General features: G+C 37.7%; 1 protein-coding gene across 2 annotated transcripts in view; it reads left to right on the top strand.

Moving 5' to 3' along the window:
* The window catches only part of LOC115209649 (telokin), a 182,342-nt gene that overhangs the window by 111,054 nt on the left and 58,655 nt on the right, over positions 1-12,633 (top strand). For both annotated transcript variants that reach the window (XM_036500844.1, XM_029778114.2), the window contains exon 2: positions 611-892. In XM_036500844.1, coding sequence (XP_036356737.1) covers positions 611-892 — 282 coding nt within the window. The remainder of the gene's footprint in view (positions 1-610; positions 893-12,633) is intronic.

The raw sequence follows: 12,633 nt of genomic DNA, 5'->3' as shown, positions 1-12,633 counted from the left end.
GAAAAAAATGCGTGTAGGAGCTAACGATCTATCATTATATATATATATATATATATATATATGTGTGTGTGTGTGTGTGTGTGTGTGTGTGTAAATGCATATAGATATAAAGGATTGGGCGCTGTTTAGTTATATAATTTAGGTTATAATAGTTATATAATTTAGGAGTTGGTTATTGAATTTATTTACCGATTTTGTTGTACAAAACGGTAAATATGTTTCTTGTTGTAGCTTAATAAGTTAATGTTTAATCCTTCCAATAATTAAGATTGAACGAATGTGGGGATTTCTTAGGTACGTTTGTTCCCAAACCACACTTCTTTTAGTGCTGTTGACACAGCCTGATTGAAATCCACTGTCCAGGTGTCGAAACCATAATGATATCCGTGTGCAGGCTGATGATAGAGGTATATTGGAGTGTTGGTATGGGTGTTTTTGTATATGTGATATAGTACTGTAACACAGACACGTAAATATATATATACATGTATGCATGTAAGAATGTATGTACGACGTACATTATTGATCGTAGTCATGATTGTATGATGATGATGATGATGACGTGCTAATAGTATTGTTCTTTTTTTCTTCTTCTCTTTCCTTTCCTCAGCGCCGGAGTTTGTACAGCGCCTCACCGGTGACGACTCTGTGTTGGAGAACAGCATAGTTCGATTCGAATGCAGAGTGAAGGGCTTCCCGAAGCCGACAGTGAAATGGTACAAAGATGAAGAGATCTTGGAACTTGATGATCGGATATCTGTGGAAGCGTTAGAGCAAGGAACCTTCGCCCTTGTCATTGCTGATGTGACCAAGAAAGATGAAGCTACGTATCGATGTCGGATCGAAAACAATGAAGGTTCGAGTTCAAGCACGATTTACCTCAGCGTTAAAGGTTCGTATCTTTTTTAATAATCTGGCCTTCAATCGATTCGTGTCGGCGCATGGCTCAGGGGTCAGCGTCTGACGCTCATCAAACAGTTTTATTCTTCAATTCTTAGTTCGATGTGCAACCATTGTAATACGCGTTAGATGACCTCCACACAAACCAAGTCTATAAATACAGGTTCGATCTTTGCTTAAATCACTTTACTTCAGCGTGTGACACTCATGAGCAGTAAGATTGTGGTTTCGATTCCCGGTCCAGGTAGTGCGTTGTCTTTTTGAGCAGAACACTCCATTTCCCTTTGTTCCGACTGTGTGTGGAGGTGGGGGATGGGGGTAGTGTTGGATCTCGCTCATTTATACGCCATGGAGCTCCGGTCCCCGGCTTTATGAGTGCTAGGATTCGAACACAGTTATGTCCAGGGAAATTGCTTCCATCGATTAATTACCGAATATCACATTCATTTTCACCGCCATCTTTAAACGTAGTCGACTGCATTATCGTCACCGCCACCACCGCCGCCGCCATCATTATCAGCTCGAGTGACATATGTTTTATTGATCATTATCGATCTTTCATCTAAAGACGTTAGATACAATTTCGTAGATTTCTTCTCAAAATTGAACATCAGAAAAATGGCGTCGCTGCCGTGGAAATCACAGAATATCAGGTTAAAGAACGGAGACAACTCGATTCCGTTAATATAAGTTCTATATTTAAATCACGCCAGAATCGATATTGGTTTTCCCCCATCCCGGATCGATTTCTATCGGATACACACACACACACACACACACACACACACACACACACACACACACACACACACACGCATGTATCATTGCCTTCAAGAAGTTTTATGGCGTCGTGTCAGTAGGGGAAGCCGACATTAAACAGTAAATGGAGAAGATGACATCAGTTTCTTTAATTTTCACAAATATTTCCCCACGAGCCACATGAGCGCGACTAAACTCTGATAACTTTCTTCACGTGGGAACATGGAAGACGAACGAATTAATCAATACGAAATTTTAGAAATAATAAGCAAATAAAAAATCAATGTCTTATTGATAGATGACTTGCATGCAATTTGAGCAGATTCTGTAAGATGTGACTGCATGTGGCGATGAGGAACTTGCGCGTCTGCGTATATAAACGTCTGTGTATACACGTGCATAAGACGGATTCTCCCGCCGAAGGCGACGTTGGCATGTTCAGCGAAAAAGATATATATACACGTGCATATTTGCACCACACACACACACACGTATGTACGTCAAAAGACCTCGTTCTGTGGCCTTTGTTCCTTTTGTCAGCCAGCACAAAGGTGTATTATGCAATAAAATGTGAAAATCTTTGGCAGAGCTCACATTTGGCAGGCCTAACATTGCATTATCAATTGGGGCTCATATGACCACTGGAGATCCACATACGATTTTTGGGGGTCCACGCAAGCAAAATAGTCAGTTGTGGATCCACAGTAGTATTTTAAGGGTCCACGTTAAAGAGTTTTAATTTAGCTGTATTTATTGCAAGAAACAGGTTTCTTTTGCTAACGTTTTACATATTAGGGCTTTGAGAAGTGTTTGAGTGATGTTATGGCAAGAATCATGACACCCCCCCCTGTGAGAATGGACTAGTCGAACTTGTATAAGTAGCAGCTTGTCTGACTGAGAACGAGAGGTGAGAAATGGCTGGAAGTGGAAATGTGTCGTTCGTGAGTTCGTGGGGCCGGAGGAAATTGTTGAGAAGTTCGTTGAGAGTTGTTTTGGATTGGTTACAGTTGTTGGCAGAGTATTTGGGGAATATATCAAGTGGAGAGAGTTGGGGTCAACCCCGTTCCGTGGTATTGCATATGTCACCTTAGCGCACATCATTAAGGTGATATATAAAGAAGCCAAGTTATAAAAAGTGAAACACAAAATAAGAATTTTTGAAAGCAGCATTTATGAAACTAGTTTTTAAGCATCGAATTGTTTCGGGGTTCCACCAGAATGGAAGAGTAATAAGCAAGAAATGGCTGAGGACCATTTCTCTAATCAAATCATGCCAGGCTCGATCCAGCAGCTGCTGGTATCGAGATACCGTCCATGACTTCCCACCGATTTGCTTATAAGCAACGACGACAACAACAACAACAACAAAAACGTAAGCAGCGGTAAGACAACAAAAATAGCAAAACCGAACCCAAACCCGGCAAAGCCTACTTTTCTCATGAACCCCTCCTCCTCTGCTTCATTCTCTTATAAACTAATTCTTCTCATCTACATGATATTCTTTATTCTAGTTAATGTTCCGCGAAACTTCCATTTCTCTGTCACTCTCTCTGCCCCTCCCCTCTCTCACTTTCTCTCTCTTTGTCAGTCTCTCTTACAGTTTCTCTCTCTCTCTCACCCCTTCTTTCTATGATTCACCCTTGCACTCTCATGTTATCCTACAACTCAATGTTCAAATCTTTTGAGCTCATCACTAATCTCCTTCATCTTGCTAATCTTCTGATCTCCATTTGCTCTTACAGTCTCTGGATGATGTCACTCTTCATCTCTGTTCTTTTCTGTCTCTCTCACTAACACACACACACACACACACACACACACAGACACACATACACACACAGATATGTATATATATATATATATATATATATATATTATATATATATATATATAATATATATATATGATTCAGAGCACTGTCGACATATGGGATTTAGGAATAATCATGTGAAATGATGCATCTTTCATCAGTCACATCACCTCTACTCTAAATGCAGACATCTCTGAGGATGACTTCTACGAACTTTCGCAACACGAGAACCGGTAGTTATGCTAACCCTATGCAAAACCTTAGTGCTGAGCAGGTTGGATTGCTGCTCACAGCTTTGGTCTCCAAATCCACCCGGTCTCATAGAAGAAATTGAAGGGTTACAAAGAACATTGAACACTAAAATAACTTCGGTTAATGTCAGAAGCAAGACGGGTGCGACATAAGCCACGTCTTTAAGATTTGAACTTTTTGAAAACCAGTGAAAATGACTGAAAACGGTTAAAGCCTTAAATATATCAATAAAAAATATTTCAACTTTTCTCAGTGCATTTTCAACTTCTATTTTCCCTATACATACATATATACATATATATATATATATAATATATTATATATATATATATATATATATATATATAATATATATATATATATATATGTATATATACATATATACATATAATATATATATATATATATATATATATATATATAATATATATATATATATATATATATATATACCGATAGGTGAATCCTATGTTTACCGTCAACATGGAAATTTCAATGAATCGATACCAGGGTAGCAAATTCACGTAAGAAACACGGTTGAAACGACCTATCCAAAGGTAGACACTCCGGGTTCATGTGCAGAAATTTGTTTGTTATATATGAATAAATAGATAAAAAGGGTTGAACGAAGATGTTAACAAAATTCCTTTACTCTCGACATATAAGGGCAGCCTACCCATGAACTAGTAAAACACATTCCCTAAGTATGTGTTTAATATTTTATACAAGCATAAGAGAATATATTCTTTCAATGTACCTGGTGTTAGAACACCTGGAAGTCATAGACAAGCGAGATAACTCACATCAAATCCCATCCGGGAGCGACAGACATCGATGTTTCGTCATTTCTGTGCCTTTCAATACTGCGTACCTGAAACGAGGCTTGATGTGAGCTACATTGCTGCCTATGACTTTATGCAAAATGGTCTAAGAACCATCTGCTGGTTTGTCGTTTCAAGTACGCAGTATCAACAAGTCACAAAAAAGGGCAAAACATCGATGTCTATAAACTCCCGAATGGGATCCGACGCGAGTTATCTCGCTTGTATATGACTTCCAGGTGTTTTAACACCAGGCGCACTGATGAGAATACATTCTCTCCTGCCTATAAGCGCAGCCTACCCACGAACTAGCAAAACACATACATTTTGACTGTGTGTTTTCAATAATGTTTATATCCCTCTAGCTGCTTCTTATTCATTTTTGAATATATATATTCAAATGTACACACTCACACACACACATGCATATATACATATACATATATATTGATAGATATATACATACACACACACGCACATACATACATACATACATACATACATACATACATACATACATATATATTATACATACATATACATACATACATGCATATATATATTATACATACATACACACACACATACATATATATATATATATATATATATATATAGTTACTGATTTAACTGAAGATAATTATGACATCGATATAACTATTCACGCCCAAAGGATGCTGCTCCTTGACAAATGTTCTTTATTCCGTATTTGCATGGGGTCATTAGATTGTGCAGAGATATGCAATTTTATGGGGCTATATATCTATGCCTGTCTCCCTCCCTCCCTCCCTCCCTCCCTCCCTACCTACCTACTTATTTGTCTATCTATACACGCACACATATGTTTATACATGTAGTATTTGTGTGTGTAACCGCCCAAGAAAAACACAAATGATAGAAACTAGTATGTATGTATGTATGCATGTGTGTATGTAACGTGTAAGAATATTTAAATGTGTCAGGCCATATTTGTAAGCGTATTTTAACTCATTCTCTCCCTCCCCCCCTCACTCACTCACTCACTCACTCACTCACTGTCTGTCTCTCCTTCTCTCTCTCTCTCTCTCATTATACATTCAGTGAATAAACAAATCCTCTAATAAATATTTCAGTATACATGTCGGGTGTTTCTTTACCGTTAAACCAAAGAACTTATTCTCAATATTTTCGTCTTTCTCCCAAGACGTAGTTCTCTCAAATATATCATTTAACAACTTTCTGGAATAAGCCAATGGAACCATCTCATCTCCATATAAAACTATATAAATATAATATCTGATCTGTTTGAAATTGAACCTGAGATGTATTTTTTTCTTCCAAAAGTCGTTACTCCAAAAGCGTTTAGTACCTTCCGGAAGTTTAGAAAATTTAATATCCCGACAGATGATATTATATCATATTTTAAGGATATGATATCACACAAAAACATGTTCCTTCAGATTCCTTCGTGTGATATAGTAGACATTAATCTAATTAAGTCTGACTAATTGAAAATCAGTAATATAGACACGTTGGCCATTTTCTTTCATCCTAGTAGAACTGTTTTGTTTAAGATAATTGCTTCTTAGATTAAATAATGCCATTCTACGTAATTATATGAAGTTATAATTACAATTTTAAGGATTTCAGCCTGTTTCAGAAGCCCAACTAATATTAATTTTCAAAGAAGCTTTTTCTCTTCTTTTCTATAAACTAAAAATAATGTGACGAGATTTTAGTCAACTGAACAAAGAATGTACTTAAGTTAGTGTTACCGTATTTAAAGTAGGGGGTATGGTAAAATTAACGAGAAATAATTATGTGGTAAGAAGCAAAAATAACGTATTAAAGACTATTATTATTTTTATTACTCTGGCAATCACGGAAGACAGGTGTATATATATATATATATATATATATTATATATATATATATATATATATATATATATATATATATATAGTATAAATTGGACGTCGGCAATCATTGTATTCTTTCTTGTCTTGAGGTTCACAGCCAAACGGCTGGGTGGATTCGCATGAAAAGTGGCCCATATGTGGAGACGGGTGCATAGATTGGAATGCAGTTTGTATTTTTTTTCCTAGTCCCCATACTTACCGAGAAAATCGATTAAAACTCTTTCTAATGGAATTCCCCTCTTTCTTCCGCCATTAAAACAACCAGTTGCTTAGAAGCTGTTTTCTGACGGGGTGGGGGGTCAGGAAATTTTCATACAGCTGGAGGATCCAATCGAAACAGGGGACCCGAAATGATAAGATTGAGAAATGGTGTTATAGATTATGCCTGACCGAAAACGATCATAGCCACATCATCCAAACAGACCGGGTGAAACCGGGCTCAGCTGTTAGTATATATATATATATATATATATTATATATATATATATATATATATATATATATATATATATCTGTCTCGATATCATTATGACTTCCTCAGCGAAGGAAACACTCAAGTATACTTGTTAAAGCAACGCTTTTTACCTGTCCTTGTACCATTTTTCAACTTTGTGTTGTCTTTTAGCATGAAAAACTATTTCTCCAAAAGGCATTTTGAAGTACATTGGCTGAGTAGCAGAAGCATGTCTTTGTATTTTCTCTCGCAAGAATGTCTCAGAATAGCGAGTCACGATACAGTCATATGATAGGACGTAGCATTGAAAACCTACTTCAACTAATTCTATGTCATTGTCTTCTTGTCACCACTTAAAATATATCTCGTGCTATTATCTACCATTGTTAATAGAAACGATTGCAGCTCTGAGCATTAATTTGCTGGTTCGTTTTTGTTTAGTTTTCCAGTAAATACTGCAAACTGCCACCACTCCTCTCTGTCTGGTACTTTAGAGATAAATGTACAGCCCGGATAGTGTGGAGAACGCTTGTAGGGATTGGAAATAGGGGAAAATAGCGAAAGGTGGCTGTGGGCAGGATGGGAAAGGCAGCGGCATAAAGAGCCTGTTCCTGATTGTGAAACAAGGAAGAAGGGGGTTAAGCTGCATGCCAGGAGAAGGAGACGGTGAGCAGTGATTTGGTCCCCACTGCTGACCCCTCACCAACAAGAAAGTGTGTTACGGTTCAGGCTCGATTCAGATCGTTGGGTATCGCCTAATGACATCGATTCCCCACCAAAAGTGAATGAAGAGAATGCATCTTCTTTTAGATGTTATCATATTTACACTTGCATAGCCTGAATCATGAAGCATCTGAAAAGCAAGGATTGCTAGATTTTTCTCCATCTGTATCTCAATTTTAATTCTGTTGCGCTTGCTTACAACATCATGGCACAGGATGTTCTCGTCTACATCATAATCGTTCGTAGAACGATTCAATTATTAATTCATAATTATATATAATAAGATTTACTGTCATTACATATGGAAAGTGAAACCAATTATTCAGGCCAACTTCCGTTTTAATATTCCACTAAATTATAAATATTTGGAAAGCGTACCTGAAGGAGGATTTGGCCTGGATAATAAAAAGTATTTGGCCTGGATAATAAGACAAGTCGCTCATAATAGATAAATGGAAACTTCTCAGAGACTTCAGTTTCTATTGAACGCAATGAAAGGGACGCTGCCAATCATACAGACTAATCAATTAGTGGCGTGATTATGTATAATTATTTAGTTCTAATTACTAAGCGACTACTTGCTATGTATAGCATGTAGAGACGTACATACATACATACATACATACATACATACATACATACATACATACATACATACATACATACATACATACGTATATACATACGTACATACATACATACATACGTTCATACATACATACATACGTACGTACATACATACATACATACATACATACATACATACATACATACATACATACATACATGTGATGAAGCTTATTGCGTACAAAGAAGCAAATCGCTATAAGAAGCACCAACAGGAAGTAAAGAAGGAGATAGAAATGATGTTTGGAGACAGCAAAAAAGGGGACACTCACTTGCAAACTGATTGCCCTCAAGCAGGAGCTAAAAGCTGTCAGTGAGAAACTCCGACATCAGAAGAGAATAACCGAGAGAAGAACAATAAACAAAAAATTTTACCGGAACCAGGCAGCAGTGTACAGAGACCTGAGGAGAGACGCCTTCTGGATGAAAATCTGCAGTGAATAGGAGTTTAACCAAGATGCTCCGTGGCTGGGAGAGATTCGAGGGAATTATTGTCCCTGGATTTCACCTAGCATTGATGGCGATACCCTTGCAACTGTGATTCAGAAACTTCATGAGGGAAAGCACCAGGAAGAGACTTAGTTGTTGGATATTGTTACAAGAAGCTAACCTTCTCCCGACCGTATCTCATCAACTTGTACCAGCAAGATCTCAATGGGAACAGTAGCATACCACACTTGTTAGCTCTAGCAGAGACAAAACTGATCCCCGAATGCAGAACCACCCACATGGCAAAACATGTACAAAATGTATACAGCATGTTTAAACCTCTTCCTCCAAGACCATTGTGAAAGTAATAACATCATCACAGCAGAACAAGCAGCTGGGAAGAAGGGAGTCTGGGGACGTGCCGAGAAATTGTTGATAAACAAAACTGTGATGTCAGAGGTGGGAGGGCATAGGAGGAACCTAGTTTCAAAGTGGCTAGACGACAAGAAAGCCTTTGACTGTTCCTCACTCATGGATGCTAGAAGCCCTTCAACATGCATAGTTAAAGCCATAGCTGACCTGACTTCATCGTGGGCTACCATCTTGAAATTAAACACAAAGAGTGACTGTATTGTCATTGAGAGAATACAGTATTGCAGAGGCATATTCCAAGGGGACATCCTCTCTGTGATGTTGTTTATACTTTCTGTAAACCCTTGTCATTCATGTTAAGGAAGTCTGAAGGATATCTCACTGGTTCACAAGAAACAGAAATACCAAAATTACAAACTGTTTCTTTGTGGATGATTTAAAACTTTATGTAAAGAATAAGCATGAGAAGTAAAAGAGCCTTGATCTAGTCACAACATTCCCAAAGAATGTAGGATTGGAGTTTGGTCAAGAAAAATATTGCTATATGGTTGTGAAAAGAGGGAAAACTATAAACCAGACTTGAAACATCTCCATCAATGACTTTTCCCCTTATATATGATGAGGAATGTTGCAGGCATCTAGGGGTGGATGAAAATATATCTTACAATGGCGCCTGTAACAAAACACGTGTCACTAAAGAATATTACAGTCAAAGATAGAAATTTTGGACCTCGGAACTCTCTGCATTCAATAAAACAGTGGCACACAATGTGTTTGTAGTGCCAGTACTCATACCAACATTTGGGCTGCTTGATTGGGCGCTTAATGATCTCCGATCTATTGATGTGAAAACCCGAAAAATACTAACAAGCACTCATAATTTCCACATAAACAGTGACGTAGACTGCCTCAACCTAAAACGAAAGCAAGGTGGCAGAGGTTTAACATCAATCCAAAATGCCTTTGAATGTCGTATCACATCCTTTCGGCAACATCTTTTAACCACCAAGTGTCGAAGTGCATCCCTTGACCAAGTTTGCATAGATGAGGATGATAACATCATAAGACTTGGAAGGCAGCTCATTGAGCAACATTCCTTGTCTGATAACCTTAAATACATGCCCAGAGAAGTCGCACGACTCTACCGCAACGTACCACCAGATGAAAGGATGAGCCTTTATGAGCAGAAGACTATGCATGGATGTGTTAGTAGAAAGCTCCGGGATTATAGTAACATCGATCATCAAAGCAGTCTATCATTGACCAATAGCCGGATTGCTACCTCCCACTTTGAAGGGTATGCGTTTGCAATCCTGGAACAGGAAATATCAACCAGATACTTGATGCACAAAAGGGATAGAGACGCAAGAGAAGCAGTAAAATGTGACAACCGATGCAGACTTTGTGGAGTTCACACCGAAGATATCACCCACGTCATAAGCAATTGTCCGAAAATGTCATCACGGTATAATCTACCGATGAGACATAATGTTGTAGCTAGGACAATGTATAACGAGATCTGTCGGAAGGATAATCCCGAGGACAAAGAAATAAGAACCCATAGGATGGTGGAAGCCATGGCCACTCATAATGAAAAGGAGTACTGGTGGAATGTCCCAGTGAAAACCTCAATAAAATGTAAACACAACAGACCTGATATAATGATTTGGGACTGAGAAGAGAAACTGTGCACAGTTGTGGAAATTAGCAGCCCAGCGGATGTTAACATAAAGCTGAAGATCAGTGCAAAAGAGAACACCTATGCTGAACTATTGAGAAATCTACAGTTACTCTATCCAGATTACAAGTTCAGGTTTATACCAGTAATTATTGGGGCCCTGGGATATGTAACACACATGGCCTAAATACCAATCTTGAGAAATTAGGCATCTCAAAACTAGAAAGGAAAAAGTTGATTCGAAGATTACAGATCCAAGTAAAATCTGCAAAACTTTCTAGAAGTTTCTGATTTAAGTATATATAAGTATGTCTAGGCATGCAGCTATATGCATGAGAAGACATACACAAAACAAAACATAAACCTGCACGTGTACATACATAGCCTCTTGTTGATGTTGAAATTCCAAAGAAGGAGGCTTGAATGTAGGTTAGAAACCGCCTCTTTCTCTATTGGCAAGAAATCTTGAAGTAAACTGAATAATGACATACATACTTACATACATACTTGATGAAATGCCGGCTCACAGCTGTTGCTGGATCCTATGTATTTATGTAATTATTTATAAAATAATTTTATGTAATGGTATGAGAAGGAAACCTCAGCAAGTTGCAGCTGTTGTCACTGCACAGAGACAAATGCTGTAGTTTGTAATTAAAGCCGGTTTCTTCCATCTTGTTGTTGTTTAAATTTTGACATAAATTCTATTCTCTGGCGGAGTCTCACGTGTTTATCCAGTTCAAGAAACGACCTTGGTGTATGATGGCATTTGGTAACCAATAACAGCAGGGGCAGATTTTAAATGCACGTGATGAGATTGTTACCCAGATACTGTTGAATACACACACACACACACACACACACACACACACAACGTATGTGCATGCATATGTGTGTGCATGTATGTATATATGAATGTATGTATATGTATGCACATATATATAAATGTGTGGCGTGTTGGTTAGGTGGTTGCACTCACGTTCGCAAGATCGTGGGTTCTATTTCCCGGCCAGGCGTGCATTGATTGTGTTCTTGACAAAACTCTTCATCTCCCGTTGCTCTACGGTCAATGTCGATTCAACGGAGGGAGGGGGGAGCTAACGTGCAGCAGAAACATTTGAATAGCATTTTAAAAAATCACCTGAGCAGTCTTTTTCGGATCAAGAGGCTATCATTTAACTAATGTATGTATGTTTGTATGTATGTTTGTATGTATGTATGTATGTATGTATGTATGTATGTATGTATGCATATATGTATGTATGTATGCATGCATGTATGTATGTATGTATGTATGTATGTATGTATGTATGTATGTATGTATGTATGTATGTATGTATGTATGTATGTATGTATGTATGTATGTATGTATGTATGTATGTATTTATGTATGCATGTATGCATGTGTGTATGTATGTATGTATGTATGTATGTATGCATGTAAAAAGGAATGCAAAAAATGGGACAAGAACGCAAAACATCCAGACAGATGATACAAAAAAGGGACAAGAAAAAACAAGGACGGGGCATTTGTGCAGAGTTGTGTTACTATTACCTCCGCCAAGGAAGGAGGTTATGTTTTCATCGGCGTTCGTTTGTCCGTCTGTGTGCAAAATAACTCAAAATGTTTTGAACGGTATTTAATGAAACTTGCAGGAAAAGTTGGTAATGACACAGGGAACAGATGATGAAATTTTGGTAGTGATCCGGGAATTTTTATGGATTCTGAAAGGATATTTGATTTGTTATATTTACTTTACATGAAGTATTACAATGTTACGTTCTTTGATTATCTCCCTTGAAAACACCTTCATCGTTTCCACGTTACCTATGGTGGCGTTGCAGTTTCCAAAGTTTTATTTTCGTTTCTCTATTAGTAATTTTACTCGCGTATCTATGGATTCTTGAGG

The sequence above is a fragment of the Octopus sinensis genome, linkage group LG3 (assembly GCF_006345805.1).
Source record: "Octopus sinensis linkage group LG3, ASM634580v1, whole genome shotgun sequence".
Taxonomy (NCBI): Eukaryota; Metazoa; Mollusca; class Cephalopoda; order Octopoda; family Octopodidae; genus Octopus; species Octopus sinensis.
Note: the sequence above shows the minus strand (reverse complement) of the source record. Positions and strands in the feature narration are given on the sequence as shown.